The 16,824-nt window shown below is 47.8% G+C and overlaps 1 protein-coding gene across 1 annotated transcript in view; it reads left to right on the forward strand.

The window, feature by feature from the left end:
• The first annotated feature begins 305 nt into the window (after positions 1 to 305).
• Positions 306 to 16,824, forward strand: part of HS3ST2 (heparan sulfate-glucosamine 3-sulfotransferase 2) — a 132,248-nt gene continuing 115,729 nt past the window's right edge. The window contains exon 1 of the mRNA XM_049903785.1: positions 306 to 790. Within this exon, the coding sequence (XP_049759742.1) occupies positions 306 to 790 (485 nt within the window). The remainder of the gene's footprint in view (positions 791 to 16,824) is intronic.

Below are 16,824 nucleotides of genomic sequence, written 5' to 3' on the forward strand. Positions count from 1 at the left end.
CCAAATCCGGCGCCCATAAGAGCCGAGGAGCGCCAGGAGCCGCCCTGCTGCCCGGAGCCCCGGCGCCTCAGACGAGGGAATGTTGGAAGCGCCGCAGCCTGTTCTCGGAGGAGCCGCCGCCCGTGGGATCCCCGGGCATGGTGCGCGCCCGGGCCACCAGCGCCTGGAGAAGACGGCGCCCCCTTCGCCCGACCCGCGCGTCCCGGGCCGCGCCGCCTGAGCCTCTCGGAGGCCGCAGGGCCAAAGCCGCTCCGCCGCCGGTGCCCCCTCGGAAACCATGACCCCCGGCGCGCGCCCATGGAGCCATGGCCTATAGGGTCCTGGGCCGTGCGGGGCCACCTCAGCCGCGGAGGGCGCGCAGGCTGCTCTTTGCCTTCACGCTTTCGCTCTCCTGCACTTACCTGTGTTACAGCCTCTTGTGCTGCTGCGACGACCTCGGACAGAGCCGACTCATCGGCGCGCCTAGCTGCCTCCGCGGCCCCAGCACCGGCGGCCAGAAACTTCTCCAGAAGTCCCGCCCCTGCGATCCTCCGGGGCCGACGCCCAGCGAGCCCGGCGCTCCCAGCGCGCCAGCCGCCGCGGTGCCCGCCCCTCGCCTCTCCGGTTCCAACCACTCTGGCTCACCGAAGCCGGGCACGAAGCGGCTGCCCCAAGCGCTCATTGTGGGCGTGAAAAAAGGGGGCACCCGGGCCGTGCTGGAGTTTATTCGGGTGCACCCTGACGTGCGGGCCTTGGGCACTGAGCCCCATTTCTTCGACAGGAACTACGGCCGCGGGTTGGACTGGTACAGGTAAGAAGGAGGGAGCCCCACTTCACGCGCCCGGGCTCCGGTGGGCTCATCCTTGGAGCCATCTCCTGTGCTTTCTCCTCCCTTTAACCCAGCTCGTAGTGTGGGTTCAGGCTGACATTGGGGACTCGAGCAGAAGGGTTTATCCTGAACTTCACAGTGATTACCTAGGCGGGGCACGCGGTTTCTTGAATTGCAGAGGCGCCCCCTGTTGTCTCTGGAGCCGCCAGGATGGAGATCTCCAGCAAACCTCATGGTGAGGCTAGGAGGCTGGTTCTGTATCCAGTTTTTGGGGTGCAGCAGGGTGTCCAAGGAAGAGGCAGGCCAGTACAGCCCTCTCCTGACTCGCTGCAGATCTTTCCTGGTCCCTGGTTTCTGACGGGCCCCGAGAAAGGGAAAGGCAGGCCAGAGCCCCCTTGCGGCAGGGCTCCGGGCTTGGGCGAGGCCCCCATCATTCCGGATGAGTGAGAGGCAGCCTGAGGTCTCTGGATGAAAAGGCGCCTTCTTTCAAGTCTCATTCTCAGCTCCGCTTATCTGGCTGAGACTCTCAGTCACTCTGACCCTGGGCCAGTCGTCTTGGAGTGGTGAGAAAAAAAAAAAAAAAAAAAACCTGCATTCCAGTCTTGGCAATTTCCCTAAACTCTCAAGCCTTGATTTTCTCATCCACACCGTGGTTAGGATAACAGTCCTTGCCCTGTCTGCCTCCCAGGGCCTTTCTAAAGTGCTTTAAAAGTGTACAAATGACACTTTGACTTGGTCAATGCTTTTAAACCAATAGCCAGAATGTAGACTTGGGAATACTGGGGGACCTCGAAAAAAGGCTGGCCAGGATCCTGGGGCAGCCAGTCAGTAGTAGGTTGTCCTTTCCTTCATGGGATAGCCGGAGATGAGAGCTATCCAGACTGATGGTGTTTGGGGACAAACTGAAGCTTCTGTAACATGACAGTCTCCTCTGTTCGGTACCCACCAGCTGCCCAAGCAGTGTCTGGTGCTGAAGTATCCAATTCACCCACATATGGTTGGTTCAGGGCGTCTCTGGGTGTGGGATGGTGTATGGGCTCTCCACAGCACATTCACTTGACCCCTTGAAGACTTTCTAGAAGTGTCTGTATAGTAATGGAACTGGGGAGGGGCAACGTGTTAGCTGACTCAGTAGCCAAGGCTAATTTTTATAAAAGTGAACCCTTCAGGCAGTAAGAAGGTCATAAGCATACTGGGCAAAAGACAACTTCATTAGAAGGAAGACTCCTGTGATGGGCTCGTAATAGGGGGCCCTGGATTTGTAAGAAGCGGGGGCCACATGGCCAACTTGTCCCCATTGCCAATTAGCCCTGGTCTGCAGTGGTCATGGTTGTGGGGACAAGGGGTGTGGCAGGTACCATCCTCAGGAAACACACACATAATCTTTCTCCACTGGAGCCCAGTAGAGGAGTTGGCCTGTGGGTGGCCTCAGCACCACTCTGTCTGGTTAATGGGGTTGGGTGGCATAGGGTGGCAGGTCTGGCTCAGTGCCAATGCCGATGGCCATTGGTGCTTTCCAAGTGCTGACCTGCAGGCCTCCCATCCGGGTATTTGAGGACACTATCTGAGCTAGACCCCGGGAGGATGCGGCAAGTGCATTGGACAGCAGAACCTGGAGAAGGCTGGCCACGGTCACACTGTAATGCATGCCAGGGTTTCCTCGATGGAAAATCTGAAGATCATTACACAATCCTTTGCCAATGTGAAGTGCCTTTTAAGTGTAAAATTGCAAAATTCCGAGCATCTGGCTTTTGGATATATAACCCTGTAATAAGTACCTGTCCTCTGAGCCCAGATTCTCCTCTCTCTCTCTCCTCCCTCCACCACCCTCCAGCATATCCCAGGCTTCCTTCCTGGAGCCCGTGTCATTCAGGGATGGCTGCTTTTTATTTTTAACCTTGGCATATGTGATTCTAAGCCAGCTTAGCTGTGAACCTTAGAGATGGGAGCCGTGCCTTCTTCTCCTTCTTCTTCTTTTTTTTTTGCACATTTGGATTCTGCTAAAATTCTCAGCTGAGTCTTGGTAGGTTTTATTTAACATCAAGCACGCTGACAGCTCCACTTCTCTCTCCACTCCCCTCCTTCTCTGAGTATGAGTTGCCCTCCCATTCCTGCCCTGTATTTCTGAAGTAATGCTTAGCCTGGAGGTCTGGGTACTGGTCCTTCCATTCCCACCAGCTCCATGGATGGCTGGGAGCCTACAGCGTCAGGAGGGTCTGTATGGTGTGTACTTCTTTCAGTTGCAAGTGCACAGTCCAGAGTCAAGGATCTCAATGTGGATTGCCATTTCTGCACAAGGTAGTGCTGCCCCATTTGGATGCTATTTTCATAGTGTCCAGAACATTTCTCTGTATGTGTTTTATCCTTTTGATCACACAAGTAATATGCATTAATTGGAGAAATGGTGGGGAATTCTAGAAACCTAATGTCCATGTTCTCACTTGATTTCTAAATTCCATGAGGTAGGTAGGGCAGATGACACTATATTCCTTCCTGTGCCCATTGTCCTTGTCACTTCCTGGATGTGAAAACTGCAGTCCCCAAAAAGAGAGCATCTGGAATGGGGCCAGGAGACAAGTTGATGACATTTAGGACCTGAGTCACTGGTATACACTCTCCCACAAAGATACACACACACACATACACACACACACACACACACAGTGTGTGCACGTATGCATGTCCAACCAAGATCTTTAACCACGGCTACGCACAGCACGCACCATAAAGCCAATGCCTGCCAGGTGGACATGGCTGTAGCACCCTTGCACCGATGTGGTGGAGTGTGCTTTCCAAGGGTGGAGTTGCAGGCAGTGCATCTCATTGTGGTTTGCCCACATTAAGCCTCTGCAGATAACTTCCTGGGTCAGGAAGCCCAAATCCAGATGGAGAATGTTAAAATCAAAATGCTTTGCCATCAATCCACCACGAAGCTTCTTTCTGTGTGTTGTGGTTGTTTTTAGCTGCTGCCGAGTCGGCTCCTGAGTCATGGCGACCCCATGCACAATGAAACAAATCACTGCCCAGCCCTGCCCCATCCCCATGATTGGTTAAAGATCAGACTGCTGTGATTCATAGGGTTTTTATTGGCTGATTTTTGGAAGTAGGTCACCAGGCCTTTCTTCCTAGTCTGAGTCCGGAAGCTCCATTGAAACCTGATCAGTATCATAGCAACGCACAAGCCTCCACTGACAGACGGGTTGGTGGCTGTGCATGAGATGCACTGGCAGGGAATGGAATCCAGACCTCTTGCATGGAAGGTGAGAATTCTACCACGGGACCACCAATAACTTCCTTTCTGTGGGTAAATGGAGATAAACCAGGAGGTGACACATGGTGCCTAAAGGCAGGGTGGCACATGCAACAGCATGGCCGGAGAGACCAGAAGTCAGAATACGTACCTTGCTTACCCCCCTGACCCCCAGAGCTCCTTCTGGGAACCAGCCCAACTCTAGCTACCCTGTGAGAGCCTGGTTTCTTGTGGTGGGACCCCTCCCATGTGATATTTTTCCGTGAGCTAATGCTTACCTCATTTTGCATCTGGCCTGGGTTCCCCTCTCCAGATATTCTCCCCAAGCTGGGCCTGCAGGGTAGAATGGGCGAGCTGCTTGGATAGGTAGGCAAATTGGCACCAGAGTAGGACCTGCTGTCAGAAGACCACAGGTAGCCACCTAGATGCTGTGCGATTTGGAGCAAAGTGGTCTTCCTGAGTCTGGACTTCCCCGTCATAGGATGAGACCTGTAGTAACTATCATCGAAGTTTGTTTTGAAGAATGAATAAAACACTGTATGAAAGTACCTGAACAATTATATGGTATATAAAGATAAAGCAGTCATGTTCCTACTATTGTCACTAAAAAAAAAAAAAAAAATCTGACTCATGGTGACCCCATGTGTGTCAGTAGAACTGTGCTCCATAGGGTTTTCAATGGCTGATTTTTCACCAGTAGATCACCAGGCCTTTCTTCCAAGGCACTTCTGGATAAACTCGAACCTCCCACCTTCTGGTTAGCAGCCAATCACGTTAATAACGAGTCCTTTGTACCACCCAGGACCCATTATTACTGCTACTGCTTCACCAACAACAAGTCTGTTACTACCATTTGTACTATTAGTATTGTAACTACCAGTTCGAGCCCTGGTACCGTTGCCAAATGGGATGAGAATTAATAAATTGCTGGAAGACTAGTTTTATGATAGACTAGAAAGGGTCCTGACTTTCAGTTCTAGCTTCAACTCTGCCATTAACTTGATTTTCTTTTTCATTTTCTCTCCTTCCTTCTTTTCTTTCTTCCTTCCTTCCTCTCTTTTACATTGATAAAAGTCAGCTTCACTTTTTCTGGAAGTCAGTTTTGTCACCTTTAAAATGGGAACGATACCTGCCTCAACTTACAGTCTTGTGAAAATCAAGACATCTATGTGAAAACGCTTCTCAAGTTGTGAGGTTATATTTGGGACGTTGTTGTTTTACCAAGGTTTGGATGTGAGACAGACTATTTAGCATCTTCATTTTTTTTTTTTTTAAGAGAGATAAGCTGTGCCATGTCCAGTAGCCGTTCGAGTCTTAGGGGAAGCTGAGTTTTGTCTAAAATGTTCTCGATTTTTTTTGCCTTGAGGGTCGGGGTGGGGGGCCGCAAAGAGAAAGGGAATCTTCTCTAAATGTGTTGAAATACCAACCGGAGACAGCTGATACGTGATAATTGACTCTGTGCTCTGGTGTCAAAATCCTGATAGTCGAGCCTCTTCTATAAATTTAGACTCCGTTTCACAGCTCTGGTTATTTATTTGTTCAGCATCGATGATGTTGTTAAGAATGAGAAACAAAGAAGACACAGTCTTTGCCCCGGAGGCAACAGTAAGTAAAAAGGAGAATAAAGGGCATGGAACAATCTATTGCATTAGCCAGCTTGTTTCCATCAAGCACTCAAATTCTAATAGCAAAGCCAAACTCTAGAAAGGCAAACTTTAGCCTGAAATAAAGCCAAAGGCAAGAGGCGAAGCACTTTTTGCAGGAAGTGTTTAATGCAAAAAGCTTTACTATTTCTTAACAAACCTCACCAACATATGAAACAGGCTGACCTATGCTCCTTGGGCGTGCACAGGTGTGTGTGTGTGTGTGCGCGTGTGCGCGCACCCCCACGCCTGCCCTCCCACGCACAATTACAGTGTCTGTGCAGACGTATGTCTCTATAAAGAGTATTCCTCCCTGGGTCCAGGAGGATGTCACACACTGATGACATGAAATCACTGAGTCCATAAATCTACCGTCCGTTCTGTAGCTCCCTGTCAACCTCGCAGCTCACCGGAGATATAATAGTTAGGTCTAGAACATGTACAGTTCTTGTCAGGCACCAAGGAACATTCAGGACTGGCGAGCAGAACTGTCATCGCTCAAAGAGACTCTCTGAAGATCTGACTTTGCTTCCCCCTGGAGTCTAGAAGGAGGGTGGGAGAGTTGGGAATGAAGAAGGGCTTTCCCCAAAGCCTTTGGTGTGTGGATATTTAAGAGGCAAAGACCCCTGACACCTCCAGTGATTTTCAGCTGGGACACCTTGCTAAGGCTGTACTGGGTGCCCAAATCTGAAAATATCCCTTATCATAGACTCCAGGAAGCCTTTTTTTCCCCACATTTTAACATCTTTGAAATTAGGACGTGTCTTCCGCTGATGGTGTCTTAGATTCAATGAGATCTGATGCTTCCAAATTGGTTAGAAGCCCCCTCCCTCCCGAAATGCCCTCTGACCTGGCTTCCTCACCCCATCCCAAGACCCCTGGATCTTCCAAAGAGCAAGCGACCCAATGGTTTATGCCTGATGCAGCAGGGAGCCCCTTCTTCTGACTGGTCAAGGAGCAATAGCCATCTTAGGGTTTTAAATCTTACCTGTGTCACCCTAAAAACTTCTGTCCTGCAATGAGGGAAAGTGGCTGATACCCACCAGGAGGTAACAAGATGCCAGGGTGGGTGAGTTCTTCATGGGGGCACATTACAAGGGTCCCTAACAGGTTCAAGACGGAATCAATGCCCAACAGGTGCTCTTAACCTGCATGCCCAGTAAGGTTCTGGTGTGCAGGACTGTAGAACCATTTTCTTCCCTTTGCTTAGAAGTTCATGAGTCACTCCGGAATGATTGAGTGACAGGGTGGGTGGGGAGGGGGCGGACTCACAGCTCCCTATTGATCTGGAGCCACTGGAGGGCTTGGAGTGGAGGCCCGGGCTCAGCAGCAGAAAAAGTAGGCAGAGAAACACGTGGGCTGTGAGTCAGACTGCAGGGGTCTGAAAGGTCACACGGCCAATCTAAACCTGTGGGACTCCCCATCTCCTCCAGAGCTAACCCTGAGGTGGGTTAATCCATTTATTTGTCAAACGCCTACCCTTGGCCAGGCTCCGTGCCAGGCTGCTGTGGGCTGGCTCTGCTGCCACTTGGTTCTCCTAATGGGCTGTGCTGATGGGCTGAAGTGCTCTGTAGTCCACGGGCAGCTTGACGAGGTGGGTAAAAGCCACCAGCGAGTGGAAATAACTTAGCATTTCAGAGGTAATTGCTGCCTGTCAACCCGTACAGCTGGGCTGTTGGTCCAATGCTGCAGTCACAGAGGCTTTCTCAGCAGGACGCAGCAGGAGGGCGACAGGCAGAGGGGTTACTGGGCATGTGCCTCCAGGGCACATGGCCAGAGGCACCGGTTGGGTGGTCTGGGCTTGAGCATCACGTGGATTTCCCAGGCACAGGTCAATTGGGCGAGCATTCCCAAGCTTTTGGAATCAATGGAAGTAATAGTGTTTCCACCTTAGTGCCCACGGCCACCAGCTCCTGTGAGCAGTCGCTCGTCCAGTAAGAGAACTAGCAGTATCTGCTCCTGGGCCTCTCACTGCCATCTTCGGAGCAGAAGGAGGGCATAGCTCTCACATTGCTGATACTAGCTGCTGTCTAGTCGATTCTGACTCATGGCGACCCCACGTGTTACAGAGTAGAACTGCTCCGTAGGGCTTTCTTGGCTGTAATCTTTACAAAAGGAGATCACCAGGACTTTGTTCCCTGGTGCGCTGGGTGGGTTTCAACCTCTAAACTTTGAGTTAGCAGCCAATTGCAAACTGCTTGAGCCACCCAGGCTCCTCCCGCATTCTTAGGGGGACAGCATTTCCCAGGCTTCAGACTGTCATGTACCATCTTTGTGATGTTTGCCAAATCCTGGCACTACCTCTGCTTTTATTAATTTTTTTCTCTAAGTTAAAAAACAAAAACAAAAAAACCTAACTCATTGCCATCGTGTCGATTCCCACTCATAGCAACCCTATAGGACAGAGTAGAACTGCCCCATAGGGTTTCCAAGGCTGTAAATCTTTATAGAAGCAGACTGCCACAGCTCTCTCCCAAGGGGCAACAGGTGGGTTTGAACCGCGGACCTTTTGATTAGTAGCCAAGAGCTTAACCACTGCATCACCAGGGCTCCTTATTTTAACTCACTTAACTTTTTTTTTCCCCATAAAGAACTGAGTTTATTTTTTTCTTCAGTTTGTATCTTTTAGAATAGATAATACAGTCCTATAATGTAAACTTCGAAAGTGACAAAGGGTATTCCATGAAAATTGGTCCTGCTCCTTCCCACCCCTGTGTCCCAGCTAGAAGCAGACACAATTATATGTTTTTGTGTATCCTTCTAGACACGCGTTCTGCATTTGTAAATACAACCCACATTATGCAAATATAGTTAAAATAAATATTTTTTAACAAAAAGCAACTTTATTTAAAAGCCACCCTCAATGGAAAACCAGCATCACTTGCCATAATTAGAAAGTAATCATAAAAATAAATGGAATGAAAACAAAATAAGTGTTCCTGAATTTTCTCTACATAGTGTAGCTGGAATGTTCCAAGCCTACATCCTGGTCTCTATTTTTTTTTTTTTAAGTATATGTTAGCCTTACAGAGCAGTTAAAGAAACACTAACATCAGTGCGTGACTTTTCTCCTTGACGTAATCAGAAGGAATGAAAGCCACGTGGAAGAGGCAATCCATTTTCTCACTATCCTATTCACTGGTGTCTAGTAGGTTGTGTAGCATCTAGAATTGTCGAGATGAGGTACACAACCCATATCATGGGAAACACTGCTAGACTTCGCAGTAAATCCAGTGATGTTTCTAGCTTTTCAGATTCCTTTGATGTGTTAGTGATGGGGAGAGACAAGCCAAAGGAAAACCCAGAGCGAATTTGAGTATTAAGAGAAGCGTTTTAACTTGCAATATATGTATATATAAGGGAGTCTAGCCTTCAGAAGAACTGGGTTCCCTGAATAAAGAATATACCCGAAAACCCGATGCTGTCAAGTTAATTCCAACTCAGAGTAGCCCCATGTGTATCAGAGTAGAACTGCTCCAAAAGGTTTTCTTGGTGGTAATTTTTATGGAAGCAGATTGCCAGGCCTTTCTTTCCAGGCACTGCTGGGTGGGTTTGAATTGCCAACTTTTAGGTTGGTAGACAAGCACAAGCTGTTTGCTCTACCCATGGACTGGAATAAAGGGTGTAGCAGGTATTTAAAGGGGGGAAAAAACACAAAGTTACTATTGGTTTCTTAACTATTCGCACTGATGGGAAATCATGAGTTTCCCTGTGGTTATCATATCTACCTGCATTGTTATATACCTGTAGGCATCACTATTGCAAAAGCCAGAGATAAAGTTGTTTTCATTATGGAATCAGCAACTTACGGGAAAGGAGCTTAAGGCTTTTTTTTTTTTTTTTTTTAAGACTCCTGTTCCTTTTTAAAAATCTCAGGATGCAGAGTTCCTTTTCTTGGGTTCTGCGATACCTGGCTTGAGGCTTAACCATGGAGGCGGGACAGGGTGTGAGGTTTGCTTTCTCAGACAGTTTAATCTTAACTGCATGAAGAGGAGAAGCCGATGCAGTTTTTTTCTTCTTCTTTGCTTTGTGTGGACTTTCTATTTTAGCTTCATAAAAGGAGCTCCACTGGGGAAAACGGACCCTGGGACTTCCCTATATTGCTAACAGAAGCAACTTAGAGGGTGGCCACGATGGCACCCTCCTGCCATCAAGTTGATTCCAACTCATGCAGACCTCATTTGTATCAGAGTGGAACTGTGCTCCATAGGATTTTCAGTGGCTGATTTTTTGGAAGTAGATCTCCAGGCTTTTCTTCTGAGGTGCCTCTGGGTGGACTCCAACCTCCACTCTCTTGGTTAGTGTTGTTGTTATTGCTAGGTGCCATCGAGTTGACTTCAACTCATAGTGACCCCATGTGACAGAGCAGAAGTGCTCCACAGGGTTTCCTAGGCTGCTCTCTTTACGGGAACAGATCACCAGGCTTTTCTCCTGCAGAGCTGTTGGGTGGGTTAGAGCTGCCGACCTTTTGGTTAGCATCTGAGTGCTTAACCTTTTTGTCACCAGGGCTCCTTTTTGGTTAGTAGCTAAGTATATTAACTGTTTGCACCCCCCAGGGGCCCCAGGGTTCCCATGCTTGCCTTTAAATGGCCAGACCATCATAAAAACCAATGAGGAGGTAGTTTCCTGCCAGCTCAGGGTTGCACCTGGCCTTGGTGCTCAGCGCTGGGTAAAGGAGCCCCAGATCTATCCTGAAGCCAGTGGACGGATGAGCAGGCCTAGAAGCAGTGCCTCTTGGTGGCATAGTGCTCCTTGGGGAACAGTGGAAAGGTGGATCTTATTGGAGGGAGGGAGAGGAGCCCAGGATTCAAAAGGCATGGATGGAACAAACTCAAAAGGGAGATAAGGAGACAACTACTAGGGGAGGCCGTTTTAGCACAGTGATTAAAAGCTTGGGCTTTAGAGTCAGAAAGAACAGGTTTGAATCTCAGCTCCACCACCTGCCAGATGTATGTCTACCACAGTTTGCTTCTCTGTGCCTCAGTTCCATCCACAAACTGGGACTAATCCTATCAACCAGTATATAGGGTTGCTGTGAGGTTGAATGAGTGATTCAGTGTAAAAGTGCTCAGAAAACTTCTGGCACATGGAAGGTGTCCAGTAAGTGTCAGGTGTCATTAAAAAAAAAAGTTTCCTTCATGTTATTCTGAGTCATAGTGACCCCACGTGTGTCAGAGTAGAACTGGGCTCTGCAGAGTTTTCAGTGGCTGTTTTTTGGAAATAGATCACCAGCCTTTCTTCTGAGGTGCCTCTGGGTGGACTTGAACCCCTAACCTTTTGGTTGGCAGTGAGCACATTAATTAACCATTCATCATTCATTCCTTTATCGTACCTTTATTGAGCTAAGTGCTGAGGACACAGAGATGAATAAAACGTAGGTCCTGTCACAGGGATCTTCACAGATTGGTGACTATGAAATGTTTATGGAAAATTTTACACAAGTCAAATGATGATAGGTACATAACAGAGATATAGGAAGAGTGATAGTAGCATGGAAAATAAATGAAATCCTATTAAGGGAATTGCGGGAGGCTTCCTGGAGGAGATGGCATATTATTTGGCTTTAATAAGCAGATAAGATCTCTTTAGAACGAGATCTTGGGTGGGGGAAATAGTAAAGGAGGTGTCTCTATAGGGCTGTTGCCTCTAAATATATTCATTCCAAGATTTCACCTCTGATCACAGCCAAATGCAAGACTGAAGTTGTCTCAGGTCATTTTAGTTCTGTAAACATTTATTGGCCACCTAATATGTGCCAGGTACTGTGCTAAACCCTGGAAAAATGAAGGTGGGACAGAACAACTTTCCTTTAAGAAGCTGGAGGGGCAGAAGAGTAAAACATTTATCAGATAGTAAGACTTGCTGAGGGAGATAAAGTTCTCACAGCATGGGGACACAGAGGGGGGCCCTCATTCCGTGTGGGTCAGAGGGCTTTCTGGGGGAGCAGATGCCAAAGCTTTAGGGAGTTTGCAGTTTCTCTTTCCTCCCCCAGGCCACCCTTCCCCCAGGCCATCCCAGATCTTGCTGCTTCTCTTCATGAAGGCTCCAGCTCAAATGTTACCTCCTCAAAGAGGCCTCCCTTAGTCACTCAATCTGTCTTAGTTTCTGAGTGCTGCTGTAACACAAATACCACAATTGGGTGGCTTTAAAGAACAGAAATTTATTTTCCTACAGTTCTGGAGGCTAGAAGTCCAAATCAGGGTCTCAGCTGTGTCCATTCCTTCTGTGAGCCTCTCTCCTAGTTCTGGTGTCTGCTGGCGATCCTTGGCGTTTCGTTGCTTATAGACAATCCTCACATGTCGTCTTTCTCTCTGTGTGTGTGCATCTCTTTGTAAAACTCAGAAGGGATTAGATTTAGAGCCCACCCTACTCCAGTATAATCTTACTGACATAACAAAGAACCACCGTATTTCCAAATAGAATCACTTCCACAGGTATGTTGTTGTTGTGTGCTGTCGAGTCTGACTCATAGCAACCCTATAGGATAGAGCAGAACTGCCCCATAAGGCTTCCTCGGTTGTAATCTTTATAGGAGCAGATCTCCAGGTCTTTACTCCTTTAGAGCTACTGGGTGGGTTCGAACAGCCGACCTTTCGATTAGCAGCCAAGCACTTAACCACTGCACCACCAGGGCTCCTTTCCACAGTATAAGAGCCAGGGATTCAGCATATGTTTTAGGGGACACAATTCGATCCATAATATAATCTAAACTGGCTCACCCTCCCCATCACCTTGTTTTATTGCCCTCGTATTTCTTACAGCAATCTGAATTTATCTTGTTCATTATTATTATTATTATTTTTACTTGTTATCTGTCTCTCGCCACAAGACTGTGAACTCCCTGACAGCAGGGATTTTGTCTGCCTCATTCATGGCTGTATTCCCAGAGCTCAGAACAGTGCTTGGCACGTAATAGGTGCTCAGTAAATATTTGCTGAATGAAAATGCTGAGGCATGAGGGACGACTAGGAATTGATGAGTCGGTTCTCAGACCACAAACGGGCCCCACCCCTTCTTACACCTGGACCTCAGAAGACTAGCTGAGAGAAGGCAGGATATGCATGCTGGTGACCTGAACATCACTCCAACAGGTATTTATCGAGCAAGAAATATTTATTTGCAAACATTTATTGACCATCTAATATGTGCCGGATACTATGCTAAGCCCTGGAAAAATGAAGATGGGTGAGAACATCTTTCCTTTAAGGAGCTGGAGGGACAGTCAAGTAAAACACCCGCCAGATGGTAAGAGTTGCTGAGGGAGATGAAGTTCCCACGTTGTGGGGACACAGAGGGGGGCCCTCACTCGGCGTGGGTCAGAGGGCTTTCTGGAAGAGCTGATGCCCGAGCTTTAAGGTTGTAGTCACTGGAGATAGATCAGGGAGCAAAGCAGACAAAAATCCCTGCCCTCACACTTCAGTCAGGTGGTGACAAGGGCCATGGAGAAATACAGGGAAGGGGGATAGGAGCACTTGATGGGGGTATTGCAATTTTAAATAGAATGGTTCTTCTATTTAATAGAATGGTTAGGGAAGGCCTCACTGAGAAGGTGATATCTGAGCAAAGATCTAAAGCAAGCTGTGATCTGGGGGAAGACCTTTCTAGGTAGGGAAGAAAAAAAAACCCCACTGTCGTTGAGTCAGTTCCAACTCATAGTGACCCTATAGGACATTGTCCAACTGCCCCATAGAGTTTCTAAGGAGTGGCTGGTGGATTCAAGCTGCCGACCTTTTGGTTAGCAGCTGAGTTCTTAACTACTGTGCCACCAGGGAGGGAACCACAAATGCAAAGGCTCTGAGGACATAGGGTAGCTGGTAGGATTGAGGTACATTAGGGACCAGCCTGGCTGGAATGGAGTAGGAGCAAGGAGAATGGTAGGAGATGAAGTCAGAGAGGAGACAGGGGCCAGATCATGCAGGAACTTTCCCTTTTATCCTGAGTAAATGGAGAGATATTGGATGGTTTGGAGCAAAAGGAATGATATGCTCTGACTTACATGTTAAAAGGATCTCTTGGGCTGCTATGTAGAGGAGCAAGGATGGAAGTGGAGAAATTGTTAGGAGGCCGCAATGGTAGTTGCAAAGGTAATGGTAATGGGAAGAGTTAAAAGTGGACCAGTACCAGTTGTCATCAAGTCAGCTCCGACTTATGGAGACCTCACATGTCTCAGAGTAGAACTGTATTCCATAAGGTTTTCAATGGCGGGTTTTTCAGAAGTTGATCGCCCGGCCTTTCTTGCTAGATGCCTCTGGGTGGACTTGAACCTCCAACCTTTTGGTTAGCACTGAGCACATTAACAGTTTGACCACCCAGGGATTCCAGAAGTGGACAGACGCTGGATATATTTTGAAGGTCCAATGGCAGCATTTGCTGATGGATTGTATGAGGGGCATTATGAGAGAGAAAGGAGTCAAGGAAAATGTTGGTGGTGATGATGGTGATACTGCTGATGGTGACAATGACATATATTAAGGACTTGCTATCTTTGAGGTTCTTACAAGTGACAGAGCTGGGATTGGAACCTAACATACTTCCCGATGAAGCCCCTGTCTTGACTGGCCAAGTGTCTGTCAACACCCTTGAACTAATCAAAGAAAGGAATGTCATGTTCTGTTGTAGTTTGGAAGCCTCCAGGGTTACTCCTGAATAGGCAGGGGGCTGGCAGAGGTCCTCTTTGTAAGGGTCTTTGTGGCCCTTTTTATAAAGGCAGGATTCTTAGGTGGCCTCATGAGGTCCATTGAAGGTTGAATTAGCTCCACCCCAACCCAGAAAGGCACGTGCCATTCATGTGTGTCACCTTGTTTCTCATGTTCCAGACTCATCAACAATGCACGCCAGGGTAGCTGCCTTGATGACATTAATAGATTTAGGAGGCTGTGTTGTGAGTGGTTTCCTTTAAACAAAACTGAACACTGTAATGCCTTCCTGCAAGATAATTGGGATCTGAATTTCCCCCGTTTCCCCAGAGCTGCTGAACCATAGGGAAATGTTCTCGGCTTTGGCAGCCTCTTTGCAGTGTGTTTCTGCTTTGATGGTTTTAATGAAGATGTGAAATCATCTCACATCTTTCATTTTGCTCGGGCAAGATGGCTTAAAGTGGAGATAGCATTTCCCAGGATCTATCCCCATTTTCAGAAGTGGTTGGTTATACTCTCTGCAGTTTATGGCCACTTCTAGCTGAAGCAGTGTGGGATCTAAATTATTAATTCCGTGAAAAATGAGTTAAGTCATGGCAAAGCTCTGTGATAGCAAAATCCCTACTTGAGGCCCTCTTTTCTTGTATTCTTTCTAGCACAAACGTCTCCATCAACCAGAGATTCTCAGGTAAATTGGCCAGATCTCTGCCTGTCCGTCATTTCTCCAAGAGGGAAAGAACTTGATTTAATTCAATTGTTCTTTCCTGCCAAGGATGAGGAGGAGGGAACAGGCATAAATTACTCTAGGAGGTACTTATGTCAAAGCCGTTTTACAGGTACTCAAATTTGGGCATCATTCAAATGACAAGTGTGCAAGCAATGTAGTCTCTCAAACATGAACGTTTGAGGATCTCTAACCTCCCCAGGTGACTGATACCTAAGGAGGTGCGCAGAGGATGGAGAGGCTCTGAGCTATTCTGAATCTGGCATTGTGAGCTGGGAGCAGGAACCAGAGGGCTTTTATCTCGTGGAGAAGCAGTCTGGAGCAGTGAAGACATCACAAACATCTGACTCGTGGAAACCCCCATGTGTGTCAGCATAGAACTGTAATCCACAGAGTTTTCAAGTCTGTGAGGCCTGTCTTCTGAGGGGCCTTTGGGAGCGTTCAGACTGCCAGTCTTCAGGGTAGTAGTCGAGTGTTTAACCTTTTGTGCCCCTCAGAGACTGAAACAGGCACTTTTGATCCCGCCTTTGCCACTTATTAGCTGTGGAGTAATTTGCTTCACCTTTCTGAGCTTTGATTTTCTCCTATATAAGGTGAGAATATCAAGCGTTGCTATCTCGTAGGTTGTTGTAGTGATTCAGTGTAATGGGCGAGTGTTAGATCTTCTTATTGCTGTTGTGGGTCCCCTTCCAAGACTGTGTATGAAGGAGGTATGATCATCACTAAGCTGATGGCCGTGCCTGGAAGGCAAGAGGCTTTCACTGTCACACTTGGACCTTTGCCAACTTGAGGAAAGTTGGGATCTTAGCAGTCAGGCCAATGGGAGAGGGATCTGGAGCCAGGTGGGTCCATGGTTGGAGAAACTCATTTGGTTGTACAGCCGGCCCCCAGAAAGGGAGATAGCCATCCCCACTGCTCCTAATTGTCACTCATGTACATGCCCACAGAGTCCCTGTAGAGCTTTGTGTTTGTGATGTCTTCACTCTTCCAAACTACTTTTCCAACCACTGACCGCAGTTCACAGTACCATATTCAGATAGCTCAGAGCCTCGCCATCCTTCTATATGCTTACCTTGGTATCAGTCACCTGGATAGGGTAGAGGGGCTCAGATGCTCCCATTTTAGAGACTACCTTGCTTGCACAGAAGGTGAACGCTTGCCTGATTCCGGTGGTTTGGTCTAGATGGAAGTCAAACCTGGAAATGGGATCTTGCTAACAAGGAAAGGCTAAGGGATGGGCAAGGTGTGGACCATAAAGATCAGCCTGGAAGTATTTCTGTTCAGCTTTGCTCAGTGCTTGGCACCTGCAGAATCACAGAGGAACATTCAGATGGTAGAGCAGGGGAGGCTGAAGGGAGAAGGATGTGGTGAAGAAGAGAAGGCTGCCACCCCTAGGAGAACGCATCCCTGCCAAGACGACATCAGAGATGATACAGTTTCCTTTAAAGCCAAGAAGAGCTTTGATGCACAGGAGGCCAGTTGGGATTGGTTGCACGGGGTTGGGTGTATTGAGGTATTGAGAGCCTGGATGCGTGAACCACTAGTGAAGAGCTGGGAGATCATCAGGCTTTGTCTTGCCTCCGGGGAAATCTATCTATAAAACCTCAGCTGTCCTTGAGTCAAAGAAAAAAAAAAAAAAGAAATTTTTTCTTTCTTTTTGTCCTTGAGTCAATTCCAACTCATGGCAATTCCAACCCCATGTGTTACAGAGTAGAGCTGTGCTCCATAGGGTTTTTTTTTTTTTTTTTTTGGCTATAACCTTA

The sequence above is a fragment of the Elephas maximus genome, chromosome 12 (genome assembly GCF_024166365.1).
Source record: "Elephas maximus indicus isolate mEleMax1 chromosome 12, mEleMax1 primary haplotype, whole genome shotgun sequence".
NCBI lineage: Eukaryota > Metazoa > Chordata > Mammalia > Proboscidea > Elephantidae > Elephas > Elephas maximus.